The sequence below is a fragment of the Aquarana catesbeiana genome, linkage group LG05 (assembly GCF_042186555.1).
Source record: "Aquarana catesbeiana isolate 2022-GZ linkage group LG05, ASM4218655v1, whole genome shotgun sequence".
NCBI classification, from domain to species: domain Eukaryota; kingdom Metazoa; phylum Chordata; class Amphibia; order Anura; family Ranidae; genus Aquarana; species Aquarana catesbeiana.
Window position 1 is genome coordinate 32,797,575 of NC_133328.1, and position 22,741 is coordinate 32,820,315.

General features: G+C 42.6%; 1 protein-coding gene across 1 annotated transcript in view; it reads left to right on the forward strand.

The window, feature by feature from the left end:
* Nucleotides 1-2,804: 2,804 nt before the first annotated feature.
* LOC141144162 (serum paraoxonase/arylesterase 2-like) overlaps nt 2,805-22,741 on the forward strand; it is a 29,494-nt gene continuing 9,557 nt past the window's right edge. The window contains exons 1-6 of the mRNA XM_073629578.1: nt 2,805-2,959; nt 6,396-6,466; nt 10,712-10,767; nt 10,872-11,040; nt 18,078-18,210; nt 22,267-22,467. Of these exons, the coding sequence (XP_073485679.1) occupies nt 2,886-2,959; nt 6,396-6,466; nt 10,712-10,767; nt 10,872-11,040; nt 18,078-18,210; nt 22,267-22,467 (704 nt within the window). The 5' untranslated portion in view covers nt 2,805-2,885. The remainder of the gene's footprint in view (nt 2,960-6,395; nt 6,467-10,711; nt 10,768-10,871; nt 11,041-18,077; nt 18,211-22,266; nt 22,468-22,741) is intronic.

Genomic DNA, 22,741 nt, shown 5'->3' on the forward strand with positions numbered 1-22,741 from the left:
TGTACTAGGGTCCTAACTCATAATGTTCAAAGTCTCCAAAGTTGGAAGGCATATACAGTAGCTGTGCATAGATTAAAGTGGAGTTCCACCCAAAAAAAAATCATTAATGTGCATGAAAAACTAAAAACAAAAAACATTTGGAGAATTTTTTTTTTACTCGCCTCTTTAATGCCTGTTGCTAGGGGGTCCCTCGTAATCTGCCTCCTTCTGCGCCTGGGCTCCTGACGTCACTTCCCTCGGCGCAGGAAGGGAGATCAGCTCTCCCCCCTCCCTCTAGGCAATCATCTGGGACCCAGATGATTGTGCGGCCAGTCACAGTGCGCGGCACGGCTCGCGCATGTGCAGTGGGCGCCTGGCTGTGAAGCCACAGCCGGGGCCCACAATTATAATGCCGGCGCCGCCGAGCTGAGGGGGAGATGAGCGGGGCTTTGTTCGCCCCGCATCGCTGGACCCTGGAACAGGTAAGTGTCCGATTATTAAAAGTCAGCAACTCCAGTATTTGTAGCTGCTGACTTTTATTTATTTATTTTTTTTAACTCCGCTTTAAGGGCAGGTTTGCCTGGAGGGAGCCCACCCCTCCTTAGAGACACAAGGACACATGGAAAGCCCAGCAAGAGCACAATGGCAGCTGAAGGCATCCAGTGTGTCCCCTCATCAAATTCATCAAAGTGGCAACCACCCCAACCTATAACTAGCCTTTGCAGCAAGATGCACATGGAAGTGCTTTCTAACCCTAGTCATGAATTCCGAGTTCTACCACGCCCCTCCTGTCCAGGCGGATCTGAAAACAGCTATGAAGGAGATGGCCGATTCATAGCTGCAGCTTGTCTCGGCTGTGAACACTTTTCAAAGACAAGCAACTGCAAGAGGAATGCAGAGTGAGGGGGTCAGGGGACATATCAGCCTCTGCATTCCTCTTGCTGTTGCCTGTCTCCTGAAGCTGTAAAATAAAAATTATAATGGTAGAACTTCTTTAACCACTTCCTGCCCATTGCGCCCAACATCATATGATGACGCAGACTTTGAGTGGGAATATCTGAAGGATGCCTGCAGCTACGGACATCATTCAGATATCTTCTTTTTCTGCCGACAATTCCCTGCACCATAAAAACAATCATAGTGGCTGTTCAGCCGCTTGATTGTTTTTACAGGCGGCGGGAGGGGACTTCCCGGTGCTTCTACTATCAGCCCATGGCGGGCGTTTACCATAGAGCTGACCGATGGTCCCCGGTCATCTCTATGACCTTGGGAGGCCTTTGCGGTTGTAAACACTGCTCTTGCCTTAGCTCATAAGCCGAGATAGTTTTTTATTTTAGGCTTTCCAGCCTAGAGGCAAGATCTGGGGACTTATAGACCCCAGATCTTGCTGTAAAGAAGACCTGTTGTTACGAGGGATGTTACGAAGGACTATTACGAGGGATGTTTTACGGGGGATGTTTACATTCATTGTAATAGGAATAAAAGTGATTAAAAAAATGTAAAGAGAAAGTGTAAAAATATAAAAATGAAAGTAAAATAGACAATTTTTTTTTTTTTTTTTTTTAAAGCGCCCCCCCCATCCCCGCGTGATCACTCGCAGAAGTGAACGCATACGTACATGATGCAAACAGCGTTCAAACCACACATGTAAGGTATCACAGCAAACGTTAGAGCGAGATTAATAATTCTAGCCCAAGACCTCCTCTGTAACTCTAAATAGTTAAAGCGGTGTTGCGCCTTTTTTTTTTTTTAAAGTCAGCAGCTACAAATACTGCAGCTGCTGACTTTTAAAATATGGACACTTACCTGTCCAGGGCGCCCGCGATGTCGGCACCCGAAGCCGATCTATCCCTCGGCTGTCGGGTGCTGCCGCCCCCATCCTCGGTAAGGGAATCAGGAAGTGAAGCCTTGCGGCTTCACTTCCTGGTTATCTACTGCACATGCGCGACTCGCGCTGCGCTATCCCACTGGTCCCTGCTGTTTTCTGGGACCTGTGTGTCTCCCAGAATACAGCAGGGGGGTTGGAAATGGCATAGATACCCGCGGGTGGCTCGGGTATAGTGGGAGCAAAATACCTGTATTAGACAGGTATCTGCTCCCCTCCCCCCTGAAAGGTGCCAAACATGACACCGGAGGGGGGGAGGAACCGGAAAAGCGGAAGTTCCATTTTTGTGTGGAACTCCACTTTAACCTGTAAAGAAATGTAAAACGTTGCCTATGGAGATTTTTAAGTACTGAAGTTTGGTGCCATTCCATGAGTGTGCACAATTTTAAAGCATGACATGTTAGGTATCTATGTTTTCGGCATAACATAATCGTCCACATTGTGCAAAAAAAATTATCATTTGTAGATGTAGGAGTGAAGTGTCAGAATTGGCCTGCTTGGCAATTGGTTAACAGTGAAAGAGCAGTCACAGACTGATGGGGTCATCTCTCTGCTCGCTCTGCCTTCTTCTCCTATCAGCATGTTCCTTATCAACTTATTCGCAAGCAGCACACCTGACTGCCTTCCAATCCTGTCTCTCTATCCCATTAAGAGTGCTGCTGTATAGGAGCAGCAATAATTTCTGTCTTTTATATCTACCTGGAATTCTACATTAAATATCTGAGAGGCATTCTAATTCTTCTCTACTCTATCCAAACTTAGATAAAATGCTTTGCATGGAGCTGGGCTTTAGGAATGTTACTATGTCTAAAATGTTATTATAATTTTTTTTTATATATACTTTGTATTTTGAAACTTCTAAATAAATAGTTAAAAGTGACATTCTAAGTGTCTTGTATGATGCACGGTTATGCCTCCAGGGAACTGCCACTGTCACAGCCTCTGAGGCCCCACCCCCAGTGGTTGTCACAGCTCTCATACAGCACAGTGCAGGCAAGATCTCTCTCATTACAGCACTGTCATGGGGACAATGCTGAAATTAACCCTTCTCGGGGTCACCCTGGGATTTCTGGGGGAACGTATCTACCAGTTTTGGTAAGTCACATTCTTTCCCTCTGTACTGTATAGAAGAGAATGCTTTTCCACAAAAACAAATGTAACAATCTGTTACGCTTTAACTTTAGAAACCTTTGTTCTATATGGATCTATATATAGCATAGTATGTACCTGTCCCCTGCTTAGGCAGCCTATAGCCTTTCACTTGCTGAGGTACTACAAATCCCAGCAGTTACAAAACTTAACAGTGGGAGTGACACCTTTCTGTACTCAGATCAGCACATTTCCAGCATTTTTTTTTGCAATATTATCTGGCATTGTTCTTCTAAAGTTGTTAGTCTCTGTCACCGAATTTCATAGTTATACAATAATATACTCAAAATAACATTCTTCCAACTGTTGTATATGTACACGGAGAGGTGGGCAACCCTGCGGAGGTGAGGATGTACCTGAGCAGCATGGAAGGAATAAAAAATCAGCAGGGCACAGCTTGTTTTTTTTTCTTAAAATAGATAAACATTAAAGAGCTAAAGAAGGTTTGAAGATTTTAAGGGTTTCAAAAGTTCAAGTAAGTAATGCAAGCTCTCAGGTCAATAGTATGTAATGCAGAGTTCAGTGGTCATTAGTAAGTGACAGAGACTGTAGAGGTCATTAGTATAATGCAGAGTTTAAATCTCAGTGCTAAGTAATGAAGAGTGCAGAGGTCAGACGTATTCAACACACAGTGCAGAGGTTATCAGTATGTAACGCAGTGTTCAGAGGTTTGTTGCATGTGACGTAGAGTGCCAAGATCAGGAATAGGTCATGTAGAGTGCAGAGGTCAGTAGTATGTATAGTAACTAATGCAAAGGACAGGATTAAGTAATGCAGAGTGTAGGGGGTCCGCAGTAAGTATTGCAGAGCGCAGGGGTATGTAGTATGTACGTAATGCAGAATACAGGGGTCAGCAGTAAGTAACAGGGAGTGCAGATGTCCGTATTAAGTAACACAGAGGTCAGAACTCAATAGTAAGTAGCTCAGAGTGCAGGGGTCAGTGATAAGTAGCACAGAGGTCAGTAGTAAGTAGCTCAGAGTGCAGGGGTCAGTGATAAGTAGCACAGAGGTCAGTAGTAAGTAGCTCAGAGTGCAGGGGTCAGTGATAAGTAGCACAGAGGTCAGTAGTAAGTAGCTCAAAGTGCAGGGGTCAGTGATAAGTAGCACAGAGGTCAGTAGTAAGTAACGCAGAGTGCAGGGGTCAGTAGTAAGTAGCACAGAGTACAGAGGTCAGTAGTAAGTAGCTCAGAGTGCAGGGGTTAGTAGTAAGTAGCTCAGAGTGCAGGGGTCAGTGATAAGTAGCACAGAGGTCAGTAGTAAGTAGCTCAGTGTGCAGGGGTCAGTGATAAGTCTAATATACTCTAGTATATTAGAGAGAGGATTTGGGGTTGCAAATGCTCCATGAGAAAGCAAAACTCAGGAATATGGCCTTTAAGTTGAACTCAACACTCCTGTATTTAGAATTCTTCTATAGACGATGTGCTCAGCAACCATGTTTTTTTAGGAGAGTCAACCAGCCCCAACTGGACCTCCATCCTAATCCCAATCTTCTGTAGGACAGTCGAGCAGCCTTCATAGGGCTCCATCTGTTTTCAGACTGGGCCAGTTTCCATATCCAGACACAATCAGTCCTCTTTAGGCAGACAGACCACAATGAGTAGTTCCAAACACGTGCACCTTCCCCATGGTAGGAGAGCTCAACTCATCCCAAATATTTATGCCCTTTCCCATAATGCACCACTGGCAAAGAAACTCCTAGTGGTTGGTTGGGAAAAGATATGAATATATATAATCCGGACCCACTGTGTGATCTCACACTAATGCCAGAGGTGACAGAGGTGACACCTACTGACATAATGGAGAACTGACAACCAGGCTGAGCTTAGTGGAAGCTGAACAAGACAGGCCATACATTGGCATTGGCTGACAGTAGCCATAATTTATAGACTCTCCTGCTTACAGCAGCATTATATGTTTGCTATATTGATTTTAAGGTATAAACTTGTTTTTCGTTTTGGATAAAGTGTAGAGGGATTAGTAGCCCTGTTAGGTTTTTATTGCTTTCTGTGCCCACATTATGGAAATTTACCCTTTTTATTTGTCGTGTTTACCGTATCACCAACAGTGAAAGTGGAAAGAAAATCCCAAATTATTATTGCAATAGGCCACAATTTGGAGGCAACTAGGCATTTACACCAAATATCAAAGACTTTTCTAGTATCTATGTAGAGTATCACTGCGGGGATTCCTCTCTGGTGCACTAACTGGGAAACGTCACTAGTAAATGTAAAATCACTGCGCTGGGCCTAGAATGTGGAACAGCTTATACTCAAAAACCAGGAATAGTGTCTTTAAAAAATAAATAAAAATACAAATGGTGCGCTATTTCCTTATATAAATCCCCATAATCACGTAGTACAAAATTGTGTTACAAGAAATGTGAATTCAATATTAAAGTGACCAGTGCATTATTGCAAAAAATGTGAATTCAATATTAAAGTTACTAGTGCATTGGAAATCAACAGAGAAAATTCTTTAAAGGAATTTCTAAAGATCCCAAGTGTCCAAAATGTCACTATACCAATGAATACAAAATGAATACAAAAGACTCTGTATGTGATGCTATTGGTCAAACACACAAAGTTCGTATCCATTTTTTATTCTTTGGTATATAAACTTTGTCACTAGCTTGATCCTTCCCTCTGAGGCTACCTATCAAGGAGTTAAAGTGGGTCTAAGGGCAGAATTATTATTTTTTTCCCTAATGCTTTCTATGCATGAAGCCTGCAGGAGTGCCCCCATAACAAGCTGCTTGCTATGGGGGCACTCGGCAGGGGGGAGGAGCCAGGAGTACAAGCAGGGGGCCTGAGAACAAGAAGATTGGGGCTGCTCCGTGTAAACAATTGCACAGAGTAGGTAAGTATAACATGTTGTTTTTATCTTTTTTTTTTTTTCATTTGAACCTTTACAATCCTTTTAAGTTTAGAGTAGTATGACACAGCTCTGTAATTGCAATTGGCTGCAGCAGGACAATTTTAAATAGCAAGGGTAGGCCTAAATTTACTAGACAAAATAAGAGTGTAGACTGGGGCTTTACTACAGTGATTAAAGTAGCTTTGTAGCTTCTCCTCTGCTGTTTACTCTCCATTTCTATGGAGCTATGGAGTACATATCCCATGGTACCTTGCTGATTCCTGTACTGATTGTGCCTCCTGAAACTCCACCTCTTGGTACTCTCTGTAGTTCAGAAGGCAGGCTCTGTAAAATGTGTCACACAGCAGCACAGAATTTTAGGAAATTAATGCGTGGGAATTTTCACAAAGTTTAAAAACCTCAAGATAATTCAGATTAATAGAAGTGGGCTAGAAATAACTAAAATACAATATGGAAATGAATATATGATTTTTACATTTTGACCATAAATATGCTTTGATTTTTGCAGCCATAAAACTGGCTTTTTCAAAGAGGTAGAACTTATTGACCTTCCCAACTGTCAGCTAGTGAAAGGAATTGGTATGTATGTGATGTGGTCATATACGTTTTTTTTTTTTTCTTGGGTAAGGGGGGGGTGTATGTATTTTAATTATTCCTTATTTTAAAGTTACCATACTATGTATAAGCCAGATAATTTTAGCACTTTTGATGTTATATGCAATCTAATGCTATCTATTACCAGTTGTTCTGTATAGAGAGCAGTGATGCAGTTAAAAGATCGATCATTATAATTTTTTTTAACAGTTTTGTCCCCTATGGGACAAAGTACATATATATATATACTTTAAAGTTCATCAAAAAGTGCAGCGCAATCAAAATCAAATGAATAAACAAAATCCAAATCAGGTTACATCATGTTGTGATAACCAAAACGTCTACATCAAAGCCCCATTCATAAAATGCCACCGTAGTGTAAATATAGTGACAGTCAATAGTTGAATCCAACGTGTTCGGTGCCCACCACCTTTAGGCAAAGTTCCTGCTCACCTCCAATATCTGACCCCACCACAGAGTCAAACCAGCCTTAGGCCCCTTTCACACTGAGGCGGTTTGCAGACGGTATTGCGCTAAAAATACCGCCTGCAAACCGCCCCTAAACAGCCTCTGCTGTTTGTTCAGTGTGAAAGCCCTCGGGCTTTCACACTGAAGCGGTGCGCTGACAGGACGGTGAAAAAAGTCCTGCAAACCGCTTCTTTGGAGCGGTGTATTCACCGCTCCTAAACCGCTCCTGCCCATTGAAATCAATGGGACAGCGCGGCTATACCGCGGCAATACCGCGGCTATAGTCGCGCTGTACGAGTGATTTTAACCCTTTTTCGGCCGCCAGCGGGGGTTAAAACCGCACTGCTAGCGGCCGAATACAGCTACAAGAACGACGGTACAGCAGCGCTAAAAATAGCGCTGTTGTACCGCCGACGCCCCCACCGCCCCAGTGTGAAAGGGGCCTAAGTGTCCTCCACTTAAGATAAAACTGGATGGTACTGGAACACTCCCTCTTGTAGCACCCCTGAATCTCAGTCCTCCACCTCTCACTCTCGATGATCGTATGATATATCATAAAACCTGCTGAAGAAGCTCATGAAGTGGTTGTAACTTGCACAGGAGGGAAGAGCCATTGCCATCGACCTTATTTCACCAATTTGTATCAGTGTGGTGAGCTGATGATATGCGTTTTTTGTGAGTGTTTTTATCCCTAAATAATGATATTTGAAGCGCTTCACAATGTGCATAAAAATGAATATATATGAATAAATATAAATACTCAAATAAATCCAGCGGTGAGTAAAAATTCCTAAAAAATCCAGCAATCAAAATAGTGTAAAATTATAAAAAATTAGTGACACCAAATGTGTAAAAAAATCCACATAAAAAATCCACATAAAAATAAATATATAGGGATGTATTCAGAAGGTTCAATTATACAAGTGTAGAATCCGATTGGTATAGAGCTTTGATCCGGTCCCACTAGCAAAGCTGTTTAAAAACACTTGCTTAATTAAGGTGCTCATTGACCTTTATAGTAACAATGTTTCTTTTGCTTCTGTTCACAACCAATGTGAGAATCATAAAACAGATCTCATTTGACAGGCAGATAAGAGAAAAAAACAATCATTGTGCAATAGTTAGGATACCAAGGTACACAGGCAAACTTCAATCCACTCACGTGTGCCTTATAATAAGGCATATGCAGGTTTTACTATAGCAGTCAGCCGCCTTAGACAGGAGCAGATTCACTGCAGTACACTGTGTGATACTGCTGATCTGCACAGAGCGTCCTTGGCTCCTCCCACGCGTTACATCACAGTCACGTGACTTTTTCAAGGAGCCATTGCCATCGACCTTATTTCACCAATTTGTATCAGTATGGTGAGCTGATGATATGCGTTTTTCACTTAGTTTTTTGTGAGTGTTTTTATCCCTAGTTCGTTTAATAAATATATATGTAGCAGAGAGCACTATGGTTTCTCCATTTCTGTTTTTATGATATATTATACGATCATCGAGAGTGACAGGTGGAGGACTGGGGTGCTACCAGAGGGAGTCTTCCAGTACCTTCTTAAGTGGAGGACACTAAAGCTGTTTTGACTCTGTGGTGGGGTCAGATATTGGAAGCGAGTATTAATTTTGCCTAAAGGTGGTGGGCACCGAACACGTTGGATACTGTCAGAAACCATGAATCAGACTGAGACAGAAGTACAGTTAAATCACACTTGTTTAAAAATAATAAAAAAAGGTATAACAAAGAAGAAATACCGCGCTAATAGCTAAACAAAATGAAATAAAATAAAAACGAAAATAAAAAAGCTGCAGCTCAATTTTGCATGATATGTGCAAACACAGTACATAAGAAAGGAAAAAGAAAAGCTGCGCTGCAAAAAATATTAATTAAACAAACATATTGTGACAGTCTAAGTGCCGTGTGATATGGTGGTGAGTCCCCACATAAAAGGGATACCATCAAAAAAAAGTCCCATAAAGAAATAACGTTCTGTGAAGTGAATCTTGATAAGCGATCCTTTTTGTGCAAAGAAAAATGATGAATAAAAACACCAGTGACAGTGAACCTCCACCTTAAAAAATGCACGCTTACCAAAAGGCAAGCAATAGCAAGCCTGTGAATTGGGATCAAAAACCTGACATCAGACCAGCGCCAGCAGTGGATCACTTGATGGTAATAAGGATATTCATCATTTTTCTTTGCACAAAAAGGATCGCTTATCAAGGTTCACTTCACAGAATGTTATTTCTTTATGGGACTTTTTTTTGATGGTATCCCTTTTATGTGGGGACTCACCACCATATCACACGGCGCTTAGACTGTCACAATGGGGTTGATTTACTAAAGGCAAAAAGATTGTGCACTTTGGAAAGTGCAGTTGCACACGGTAAGAGCAGTTGCTCCAGAGTTTAGTAAATGAGCAGAGGCTCAGCTGACTTTCATCAACCAATCATGTGCAAGCAAAAATGCTGTTTTTTTTATTTTCCTTGCATGTGATTGGGTATTCTTTGCAAAGTGAATTTACTAAGCTCTGGAGCAACTGCACTTGCAGAGTGCAATTGCACTTTCCAAGGTGCACAGTCTATTGGCCTTTAGTAAATCAACCCCAATATGTTTGTTTAAATAAAAAAAGGTAAACAGAGTAAACGTAGTCAAAATATAGCCAGAGTTCAGGAACCGGAACAGATAGTCAGACAAGCCAAAACGACAGGATGCCAGAGATGAGCGTAGTAGGACAGCAATCAGGATCTGGAGCCAGAAGAAATGTCAGCTGAGCAAGTCTTTAACAGGAACACAGGAGAGCGTCTCTAGAGATGTGAGCAAGGCGAAGGCAGAGATCATCTGGACTGGACGGCTTAAGTAGGCAGGACTGACGAGCAGGACATCATCAACAGGTGAGTCACTGTGGAGAGATAGGAGCTGGCATTTAGCCGGCAGCTGAGCGGCCAGCTTTGAGAAGGAAGGGCTGAGCCCAGCCCTGACAGATACAACTATTGACTATCACTATATTTACATTACGGAGGAATTTTACGAATGTGACTTTGATGTAGACATTTTGGTTATCACAGCATGATATAACCTGATTTGGATTTTGTTATTCATTTGATTTTGATTGTGCTGCACTTTTTTGATGCACTTTATTATTGGTCGGTGAATGAACACACTTTGATAGTGTTAGCAGCAGTCATAGCTTTGTTTTGATTAAACACGAGATATTCATTTGAAGGATATTTACTATAGTTTAATAATTGTGTGCGCTGATGATATATAATTTTTTATACACATATAGAACTTTGTCCCATGTTTCTAAGTGCTTTCTAGTTATGAGGTCTGACCTGCCTCTTCCCTTCTTGCCGTGGCTAACGTGATAACAGCTATGAAGGAGACGGCTTGTTCATAGCTGCAGCTTGTTTTTCGGCTGTGAGCATTTTGCCTTTGAAAGCTGTTGCTGGTCTCAGTAAATTTCTGACAGCCGGAATAAGCTGCAGCTATGAATCAGCCGTCTCCTCCATAGCTGTTGTCTGGCAGAACATTGTGTTTGCCTGGAATGTAAATTTAATTTGGCATAATTAGACATTTTAGGAAACGTGTAGTGAGGAAATAAAGTGGGTACCAGTATTGACTTCTGAAAGTAATTCTTCTCTGGCTTTCAAGGTGATCTGTTTGGCAACTAGTGTTTATAGAAATAGGCCAGACATGACAGCCCATGAATGGATGGATGGCATTGTTAATAACAATGGTTATAACATATTTTTTTTATACAGAATATGGCTCGGAAGATATTCATCTTCTTCCCAATGGACTCGCATTCATCAGCTCTGTAAGAATGATATTTGCTATTTCTGGATTGAAGCTGCCCCAACTAATCTAATTAGTAGTCATTTCCAGGTATGTTCTAATACTGTAGGTTATATCTCTTTGAAGGGCCTTAAACACCCAGCGCTAAAGAGTTTTGCACCCAACAAACCTGCAGAAATATTCCTGGTGGATCTGAACAATGATGTCCTTCACCCAAAACCACTACAGCTCAGTAAAGACATAGATGCGTCTTCATTTAATCCTCATGGTCTCAGTGTGTACATTGATGAGAGAGGTAAGGAACTACAACTAAAATCTTTTCTCCCTTCACTCCTTCTATCCAATCTACGGATTTTGGCTGTTTAGGCATTTGGCAGAAATACCAGTAGTTATTTTGGCAAAAATGATTTCACTATAACATTTTTTTACATAGGCACATAGTTTTTTACATAGTTTTGTTGAAGCGGAAACTCTTAGCATTGCTCATGTTTAGCCAAAATTTTCATTAAAAAAAAAAAATCTCTTTATCTCTTCATGTTTCTTTATGTATTTAATTGTCATTTGTGTACTTTTACTTTAAAGCGTAACTAAAGCTTCATTTTCTACTGTTCTACCTTACTTACCTGCTAGCAAAGTTTTTTTTCTTTTTTTATTGTTAGAAATTCTATATATATATAGACCTACAGAACTTACAGACAGTGCGCAGTCTACGTTGGCTTTGCTGCTCAACTGCAGACAGTCTACAGGAAACTTTATTACACAGAGAAAATACATAGCGTTCTATCATAGATGAAGCTACAGACTTAGAAACACTCCCATCTACTGGCTGATGTAGTTGTTGCACAAAATACATGAACAATGTATTCCAAAGTTTATCTCTACATTGATTTTGGCGCAAAAAACAATACATAGTTACATAGTAGGTGAGGTCGAAAAAAAGACACAAGTCCATCAAGTCCAACCTATGTGTGTGATTATATGTCAGTATTACATTGTATATCCCTGTATGTTGCAGTCATTTAGGTGCTTATCTAATAGCTTCTTGAAACTATCGATGCCCCCCGCTGAGACCACCGCCTGTGGAAGGGAATTCCACATTCTTGCCACTCTTACAGTAAAGAACCCTCTACGTAGTTTAGGGTTAAACCTCTTTTCTTCTAATTTTAATGAGTGGCCATGAGTCTTGTTAAACTCTCTTCTGCGAAAAAGTTTTCTCCCTATTGTGGGGTCACCAGTACGGTATTTGTATATTGAAATCATATCCCCTCTCAAGCGTCTCTTCTCCAGAGACAATAATTTCAGTGCGCGCAACCTTTCCTCATAACTAATATCCTCCAGACCCTTTATTAGCTTTGTTGCCCTTCTTTGTACTCGCTCCATTTCCAGTACATCCTTCCTGAGGACTGGTGCCCAGAACTGGACAGCATACTCTAGGTGCGGCCGAACCAGAGTCTTGTAGAGTGGGAGAATTATCGTTCTATCTCTGGAGTTGATCCCCCTTTTAATGCATGCCAATATTCTGTTTGCTTTGTTAGCAGCATCTTGGCATTGCATGCCATTGCTGAGCCTATCATCTACTAGGACCCCCAGGTCCTTTTCTATCCTAGATTCCCCCAGAGGTTCCCCCCCAGTGTATAGATTGCATTCATATTTTTGCCACCCAAATGCATTATTTTACATTTTTCTACATTAAACCTCATTTGCCATGTAGTTGCCCACCCCAATAATTTGTTCAGATCTTTTTGCAAGGTTTCCACATCCTGCGGAGAAGTTATTGCCCGGCTTAGCTTAGTATCGTCCGCAAATACAGAGATTGAACTGTTTACCCCATCCTCCAGGTCGTTTATGAACAAATAAACAGGATTGGTCCCAGCACAGAACCCTGGGGAACCCCACTACCCACCCAAAGTGTACGGCCCCTGCCCATACGTGACATCTGTAAGATGGAATGGGGCCAGGTGCCAAGTTAATGTAACTTGCACATGCATGGAAGTTACATCATCAGTAGCCTGAAGGGCCTGGTATGGACTGGGGGGGGGGACACCTACGCTTTTTAAAAAAATACATATTTTTGTATTGCCAGCAATGGTATTGTATTGCCGGAAATTTAAATGTCATTTTTTTCTTAATAAATGTCAGTTTTGCTGCAGCAGGTTCTAAACACAGTACAGCTGTTCCACTTTACAGGCAGACAGAGTGGACTTATGCCCCATACACACGATCGGACTTTCCGACAACGAAACCGTGGATTTTTGTTCAAAGGGTGTTGGCTCCAACTTGTCTTGCATACACACGGTCACACAAATGTTGGCCAACAATTACAAACCTAGTGATGTGTAAGACCTACAGCGAGCCGATAAAAAAGGAAGTTCAATAGTCATGTGATATCTCCATTACAAACTCTTTTTTTTTACAAGACCTAGCGCTTCCGGCTCGTACTTGATTCCGAGCAAGCGTGGAGTTTTGTGCGACCGACTTGTGTACACACGATCGGAAAGTCAGACAACAAAAATTTGTTGGCAGAAAATTTGAGAACCTGCTAACCAACATTTGTTGGAGGAAAGTCCGACCACAAATGTTTGATGAAGCGTACACACGGTCGGACTTTCCGCCAACAAGCTCACATCCAACATTTTTTGTTGGAAAATACGATCGTGTGTACGCGGCATACGTCTTTAATAGGATTCGGGGTTTCAGTCCGAACTTTGGCGATGTTCAAGAGTTCTGGCGCAAACCAAACCGGGGGGGTTCGGCTCAACTACAATGTGATAGGGACAGAGTCGATACTAGGAGTCAGGTGTGCGGGAGGGGGGATAGGGGGGTCCAAACTTTGCTCCTGTCACTTCTACCACCTGTCTCCTTGGACCCAGAGAAAGACAGAAGCAGCTCAGAGAATAAGGCTCTGGTGCTTGTGCCTAGCGACTGACCTCCTCTACTGAGACTGCATCATGCCAGCCACTCAGGACAGGATCCAACAGCAAGTGGAGGTCACTGGAGTAGCGATGTTTACTCCTGTGATTTCCAGGTTTCAGAGGCTTTGGCCAGGTATGATATATACAAAGTTGTATTAGCTCGACCAATTGAACTATGTAAAAATATACAATACATGGAACTCATATTTAAGTTCCGCTTTAAAGTCGAACTGAACTCCCAAAGTAAAGACTTGCTATGTTTTAAGGAACATTCTGAAATGGTAATTGTGCAAAGCCCTGCCTCTGCCTCTGCCAAGATGGCAGCATCCACATAGAGATAAAATAAGACAATGTAAACAGTAATGGGGAAAGATCAGAGCTCCACAGGCAATACTGGTGATTGGTCCTTTGCCCTCTGCATGCTGTTATTTGGGCACAGCTTCCAGAGTTCAGTTTCGCTTTAAAGTATAGCTATGTGCTTTATGTCATACAACCCGGACTCTATGTATAAAGGTGTACTTGCAATACAACATGGATAAGCTTCATCATGTAGAATGAATGATCTAATGGGCACAAAGCCATAAAGTTTCAGTACGAATATCACTGTTCAAAGCTAAAGGCCATCAGTCAGTCACTGGAATCTAGGACAAAGTATGAGGTTGAAGCAACTTCTCTCTGTGTTTGCTGATAAGAGCATGCAAACTCATCCCTGCTGCACTCCAGCAATCTTCCAACTGATCTTTGTATCCCTCATTAATATTCACCACTTCTTACCTCTCTCCCTGACTCTTCTAAACTAATCATTACAAACAGAAACGAATGTAGAGTTGCTGCTTGTAGTAATAAATAATAATTCTTGTTTAAGTCTTCTAATGCCGCGTACACACGATCGGAAAAGGTATCATGGCTTTTCCGATGGGATTCCGCTCAAGCTTGTCTTGCATATACACGGTCACACCAAATTCCGACCGTCAAGAACGGGGTGACGTACAGCGCGTACAACGGGCCGAGAAAATGAAGTTCAATGCTTCTGAGCATGCATCGAATTGTTTCCGAGCATGCGTGATTTTTTGCGCGTCCAAATTGCATAGAGACGATCGCATTTTTGGATAGGAACTTTTTCCGACCGAAAAATAGAGAACTTGCTCTCAATCTTTTGCTGGCTGGAATTCCGCTTGCAAAAGTTCGATGGAGCGTACACACAGTCGCATTTTCCGACCAAAACCTCTCATCGGAGTTTTGATGGCGGCATTTCCAATCGTGTGTACGCGGCATAAGAACTGAACAGTGAGGACTAATCGGTTGCTACTGACAAATATTCGAATACTAATTCTCTCATTAATACTAACAGTGGGGCACTATTCCTCCCACTGACACCAATGGTGGGGCACTATTCCTCCCACAGATACAAATGATGGGACACTATTCCTCCACTGACATCAATGATGGGGCAATATCCTCATACTGATACCAGCAATAGGGCACTATTCCTCTCACTGATAACAACGATGGGGCACAATTCCCCCCACTGATACCAATGATGGGGCACATTTCCCCCCACTGATAACAATGATGGGGCACTATTCCTTCCACTGATACCAATGATGGGGCACAATTCCTCCCACTGATACCAATGATGGGACACTATTCCTCCCACTAATACCAATGATGGGGCACTATTCCTTCCACTGATACCAATGATGGGACACTATTCCTCCCACTAATACCAATGATGGGGCACTATTCCTTCCACTGATACCAATGATGGGGCATTCCTCCCACTGATACTGATGAGAGGGCAGCATTCTTTCCACTGATACCAATGATGGGGCACAATTCCTCCCACTGATACCAATGATAGGGCACTATTCCTTCAACTGATACCAATGATGGGACACTATTCCTCCCACTAATACCAATGATGGGGCATTCCTCCCGCTGATACTGATGAGAGGGCACTATTCTTTCCACTGATACCAATGATGGGGCACCATTCCTCCCAATGATACTAATGATGGGGCACTATTCCTCCACTGACACCAATGATGGGGCACTATTCCTCCCAATGATGGGGCACTATTCCTTCCACTTATACCAATGATGGGTTTGAAGTTGTGAGACCTTTATTCTAGTCTTTTGCCTATTTTGTACCATCTTCGTAGCATTTACAGTGACGGCCACTTATACAAACAAAATAAACTTTTCATGAGAAAAACATGCCACTGCTGAGCTGATTTTGAAAATGCTAGTTTCCTGGCTGTCTCTGGATGATTCAGTACCTATTGACCACATGCACCCACCGAAATCAACTCCTGAGCTACGTATTTGCCAGAGAATCAGCATATTCAGAAGCAGAGGTCAACAATGTTAGCCACTATTTTTCATAGGATGGGATTCCTGCAGAGTATAATGGAAGGCAAACCTTTTTTTAGTATTGGATACAGTGGAGAGGGATTAGAACACCTGCCAGGTTTTTTTATTGATGTCTGTGTCACCATTAGGGAGATTTGTCCCCTCTATTTGTCCTGCAAGTGGAAGTAAAAGCAAATCCAAAATTTGAGTGGTCTCCAGACCAGGAACAGAGGGAAAATCGTCCATTGGGGACACTAGTTCTGTTGACCACCAGTGATTTCCCTCAATTTGGAAGGATTTTGTGTCACTTACTGATGTGGCTATGGGACAGGAAGTGAAGGGAAGTCTTCCCAATGGAACACAGATTGAAAAAAAAAAAAAAACTGACAAGAGTTATAAACCTTTCCTACTTTATCCAAAATGTATTGGTTCTTCAATTTTGCCTGCTTTAATGCGGAACTCCAATAATTTAAAAACCTCACCCTTTAACCCAGCTACGTAATAAATAGAAATAAAGTTAAATTATTCTTTTGGCAAATTGTTTCCAGCAACATGATGGCACTTTGCCTTGGAATCTTACAAATACGTATCAATTTCAGATATTTAAAGTGGATGTAAACCCACTCTCATCCTTTCTAAACGACTGCCATAGGGGTTATCTATAAGGATATACATGCCTCCTGCATGTATCTTTACCTGTCAAATGTCTCCCCTCTGTCTGTTATTAGACCCGAAAAACTGCAGATTCTGTGGGCGGGTCTGTTGTCTGGAGCTCGGTGGGTGGAGTCTTGATGTCAGTAGACTCTCCGCCCACCTCTACACTCCCCTTGTCAATATGCATTTTCTCCTGTGTATTTCTTACACTGAACTTCTGCTATGATCTCTAACATCCAGTCAAAACCCAGAAAAGTGACCACATGACTTCAGCATGTCCAATCATGCTGAGGTGTGGAGCAGCCAATCCTGGGAGAGCTGGAGAAGAAAGGAGGAGGGGATCTGAAGTACACAGAATGTCTGTCTCAGGCTTGTGCATGAGATATGTAAATCACCCGTCACAGCAAGGGGGAAGAACTGACTCCTATTTCTCTGTCTATCCATGTTTTTCTCATTGAAAAAAAGATAAGAGGCCTGCTCAGAGCTGGATTAACTCTTTGTGGCAAGACTGGGCACAGATGACATGAAATCCTATACTGTACAAGGTGCAAGCCTTTATTAAAAAAAAAAAATTGTGTTTACATCCACTTTAGTTTCTCATTCTATATGCTCACTCTAGGGGGAGCACTTTCTACACCAGGGCTGCAGTGTACATTAAAGCGGTATTAAACCCAAATCCATAAATGTAATATATTGCAGCTTACCAATCATTAGATGTGATGGCTGCATAGGTTGTATTTTTTTTAGGCTTTTTTCCCTCTGTTTTCACGTGGTGATCTGGCCAGTAACACATCTCTTGTATGAGGGTACCCCCACTCTGGTTGAAGGAGCACAGAGGGCACAGTAGACAGCAGCATTGTTAATCTTGGGGGAGGGGCGTGTTAGACTAGCAGATTTAGATACAGCAAGAAATTGAAGCCAAAATCCAGTATTTTTTTTCATGTGGAATAAAGGTTTTTCATAAATGAATAAAACCTGATCATTGGAATCACCACTGTCAGTGGTTAATGGTTTGTCTCAACACTCTTAGCTGATACATTTGCAGGAGAGCTTGTTCTGTTGAAACCAACAGACTTACTGGTCAGATCACCAGATGGATATAAAAGAAAGAAAGCCTTAAGAAGAAAACGAATGCAGCCATCACATCAAAGAATTGATAAGACGCAATATAAAAAATTATCTTTTGGGTTTAATACCTGTGTTGTGCCGCCCCCTACAGGGAGGTGGAATACCTCAAATGGTACATATGGCATGCTTCCAGTAGGTAGAGTCAGGAGGGAATCAATTTACAGACCAAAGGATTTGCAGACCTGTGGATATTTGTGTTATTTATAACACAGTTTGTATTGGTTGGTCAGGACTCAGGCGTTGGCCTTTATAAAGCTTATCTGACCTCTAATTTTCTTTCTTTTAGATGGCACTGTCTACCTTTTTGTTGTGAATCATCCAATTCCTGAATATAATAGCTGTATTGAAATATTTAAATTTGATGAGAAGCAGAAATATCTCCTACATCTGAAGACCATTAAACATCCATTATTGCAGAGGTACTGACAGTGATCCAAAATGACAGCAATGTTCTGAGCAAGACTGTAGGAAAAAAAAGGTCCACTGAATATATTTATTTACTCTGTTATTTGTATCCCAAGGGCCTGGACTCACTATATCTAATTTGACGGGTGCACAGTTCTTTAAAGGGTAACTCCCCTTTCGTGGGAAAAAAAAAATAGCAAATAAAAAAAAACAAAAAAACAATATAGCATGTACAATTGTGTCTCAAGTCATAGGCCCCTTTCACACATACAGATCGTTCATTTCATCAGTTCAGTCATGTCAAAATGGATAAAGTATGTATCCGTTTTCCATCTGTTTTTCATCCGTGCTCATCAGTTTTTCAAAAAAAAAGTGACTGAACTGAACTTCAAACACTGTATATAGCTAGTTGCTAAGGAGGGGGCCGGGAATCTGGTTGCCATGTCCTTAACAACCGATGAGTCATCAGCTGTTAGTTCCCCGCTGACAGCTGAATGTAAAAAAAAACAAAAAAACACCAAAAAAACGGCCCTTCAGGTCTGGTATGGATTCGGAGTGGGACCTTCCAAGCCAAAATTTTTGAAAAAAATGATGTGGGGTCCCCACCAAAATCCTTACCAGACCCTTATCTGAGCATGCAGCCCAACAGGTCAGGAAAGGGAGGGGACGAGCGCGCGGTTGGTTGGTGCTTTGGGGCAGGGGGGCTCTGCGCCCCCCCCACCCCAAAGCACCTTGCCCCCATGTTGATGGGGACAAGGGCCTCTTCCTGACAACCCTGGCCAGTGGTTGTTGAGGTCTGCAGGCGGGGGGCCCCCAGATCGCGCCCCCCCCCATGTGAATGGGTATCCAGTTTATTGTATCCCTACCCATTCACCCCAAAAAGCAGTTTTTCACAAGTCCCTTATAAAAAAAATTGCTCTGAGCCACCTTTTCCCCGAGCGTCTTCCCCCCGAGCCGTCTTGTCCTGGTGCTGTCTTCTCCCACCGTCGTCTTCTTCCAGAGCTGTCTTCTCCCACTCCGCTGTCTTTTTCCTCGCCGCCAGTTACCTGCCGAAAACAAAAAAGCCGATCTTCTCCTGAGGCGGTCTTCCTCCGTTGTGTTGTTTCCCGCTGTCTGACATCTCTTATATAGCCATGAGGCGTGGCCATCCGATGACATCACCCGGAGAGCCCGCTCCTTGTGATGTCATCGGATGGGGGCTAAAAACAAAACAAAGAACTTGCCGGCAAAAAGAAATTGTGAATAGAACGGCGTGGTGTGCCCTCCGGTCCATACCAGGCCCTTCAGGTCTGGTATGGGAGTGGACCCCATGCCGTTCTTTTCACAATTTCTTTTTGCCGGCAATTTTTTTTTACATTTAGCTGTCAGCTGAAGCCCAGTGACAGCTGATGTCAGTTGTTAAGGACGCGGCTGCCGGCTTCCCGGCCCCCTCCTTAGAAACCAGCTAATATACAGTGTGTTTAAAGAGGAGAAAAAACAGGAGTTTAAAAACGGATGTCAGTGGATCGGATGCAAGTGGATGTCGTCCGCTAACATCCGTTTTATGTCCATTCTGTTTTGTTGACGGAAGCGGATGAAAACGGATGCAAATGAATGATCATCCGTTGTCATCCGTTTTTCCATAGAAATGCATAGGAATGCATTGTCTGTTTTTCATCCGTCAACAGATGGATGAAAAACGGACGAATGGTCCGTATGTGTGAAAGGGGTCATATTGTAATTAAATGTTATTAAAAATCCATGCATCCTGTGTGGGCAAACATGGCCTTCGCACGGGTGTACGTTAAAGTGGAACTCCACCCAGAAGGGAAAGTTCCGCTTTAAGGCCTCCTCCACGCTCCTCTTTTACATTTGGCAAATTTTTTGGGAGAGGGGGACCCCTCCCTCCCCGCAGTTTTCTGGGACACCTCACAGGTCCCAGAAGACTGCGGAACCATTCACAATGCGCATCGCAGCCCACAGTTAAGATTCTGGCGCCGGGGACTGAAGACGGTCTTAGGCGCCCCAACGGGTGGGCACAGCTCTGGATCCTGCGATAGGTAAATGTCTGCTTATTAGAAGTCAGCACTGCAGCTACAGTTTTTATAGCTGCTGACTTTTAATTTTTAGAAAAACGACTGGAGCTCTTCTTTTAGCATGCTTATGTGAACAAGGCCTAATAACCACTTGTAAAAATAAAAAGTATAAATTAAGCAAAATAAAATACAACAGCAGCTTGACTCTCTATATGCAATCTTGAATAATCAGTAAATCCACCGATGTGCATCGCTAAGTACTTCAGGTACAATCCCTCCACCAACTCACTGCATCAAAATAATTGTTTTGGCTGGTCGTTTGGATCATCAATGAGTGACCAGTGGTACCCTGTATACCTTGCTCATTTATGTGAAAGGGGGTTGTATCTGAGAGTCAACTTTTTTTGAAGGGGGTTTCCTGATTCTGATAAGCCCCCCACTGTAATACCCCCACAACCCTGCCTAGGGGGTTGTGGGGGTCTACAGGATGGGGGGGCTATCAGAATCTGGAAACCTCCTCTAAAAATAAATGGTCCCCAGATACTGCCCCCCCCCCCATACCCCCACATAAATAAGTAAGGCCCCTGTCTTCATCAATATGGGGATAAGGTGGCTTGCCAAGCCAGTCCCACCTGGCAAAGTGCCTTACTCATGTTGAGTGAATGTGGCCTTGTATGGTTCTGCAAGGGAGAGAACACATACCTGCTGGTTTCCCCCTTTTTCCTAGGCAACACTGCAGCATGCTTGGATATGGGTGTGGATTTTGAGGGGGGAACCCCATGCTTTTTTTTCTTCTTATTTTTGTGTGGGGGTCGCCCTTAAAACCCATTTGTAAACTTCAGCTGACATTCAGAAAAAAATGACACCAAGTCTGCACAATGTTGTTGTCACCAACGGTGACTTCAGATGAGCTCTGGTGCATTCCAGAAAAATGCTGCAAGTCTGCTTTTTTATCCAACACACTACAACCCACCTCAAGATAGTGATGTGGTGTGAACAGGGCACATAGAACTCAATTGTTTTCTGTGTGCCCTGGTGTGAAGCCTGTGTTGATCTATGCAGGTCATCACAGCTCAACTGAACTGGTGTAAACGAGCCCTTAACAGTGGGTGGGCAGCAAAAACCCCCGTAATCAGACCCACAAAACAAAGTGAAACACACAGAAGAGTTTCTGTCTACCAAAGGTGACAACAGACACCTCATAGTGCTTGCTCTTGGTCAGCCATTCTCAACCAGGGTTCTAAGGAACCCTAGGGATCCTCCAGGGGTTGGTAGGTTGAGCTGTGGCTGATTGACCTCTCATTTTATGGTACCTACATAGTCCCAGGGTTAACTTAACTTGGTACAGCCAGTTACATGAAGGTAATGATCTTTTTTAGATGTCTGTAGGGGGGTGTATTTTACGACCACTGTAATGCCGCGTACACACGATCGGAATTTCCAACAACAAATGTTCGATGGGAACTTGTTGTGGGAAATTCTGACCGTGTGTAGGCTTCATCGGACATTTTTTGTCAGAATTTCCGCCAACAAAAATTTGAGAGCTGGGGTTCTCAAATTTTCCAACAACAAAATCTGTTGTCGGAAATGTGTACACAATTCCAACGCACAAAATTCCACGCATGCTCGGAATCAAGCAGAAGAGCCGCACTGGCTATTGAACTGCATTTTTCTCGGCTCGTCGTACATGTTGTACGTCACCGTGTTCTTGACTTTCGAAATTTCCGACAACATTTGTGTGACCGTGTGTATGCAAGTTTGAGCCAACATCCGTCGGAAATAAATCCACAGTTTTGTTGTCGGAATGTCTGATCGTGTGTACGGGGCATGAGAGTTGCATTCTACCTGCTGACCACCAATGTAAGGGGCATTTTTTTCACTGACCACCAGTTAATTGACTTTAGCAAGTTTTCCATGGACCTGAAAATAATTTTAAGGGTTCTTCTGGGGTAAAGAAGGATGAAAAGGGCTGTTCTAGACCTTTATCTTCAGTATTTCCTTTGAGAAAAGTCTTTATGTAAAAAAATTTGGTCAACTTTTTTTTTTTTCTTACAGTGTGAATGATATTGTCGCTGTTGGACCGGAGAGCTTTTACGCCACCAATGATTATTACTTTGAGAGTGTACCTATGAAAATTGTAGAGGGTTTCCTTGGATTAAAATGGACAAATGTGGTATATTACAGTCCCAGGAATGTCCGAGAAGTGGCTCCGGGACTCTACAGTGGCAATGGTATTGTCATATCAAACGATAAAAAGTATGTAATCTCTTATTATTTCATTAGCATGTGTAAGTGTGCAATCTCTTGTTATTGGTCGAAATTACTTAAAGTGGGAGTAAACTCCCTTGGTTGATATCTACCTATAGGTAAGCCTATAATATGACTTACCTATTGGTAATGTAAATATCTTCTAAACGTGCGCCATTTAGGAGATATTTACTGTACACACAGCCAGTGACATCACTGACGCATGTGCTCTGAAGGAATGGCCACCCGGGCTGTTCGTTCAGAGCCCTGTGCCATGAAATGC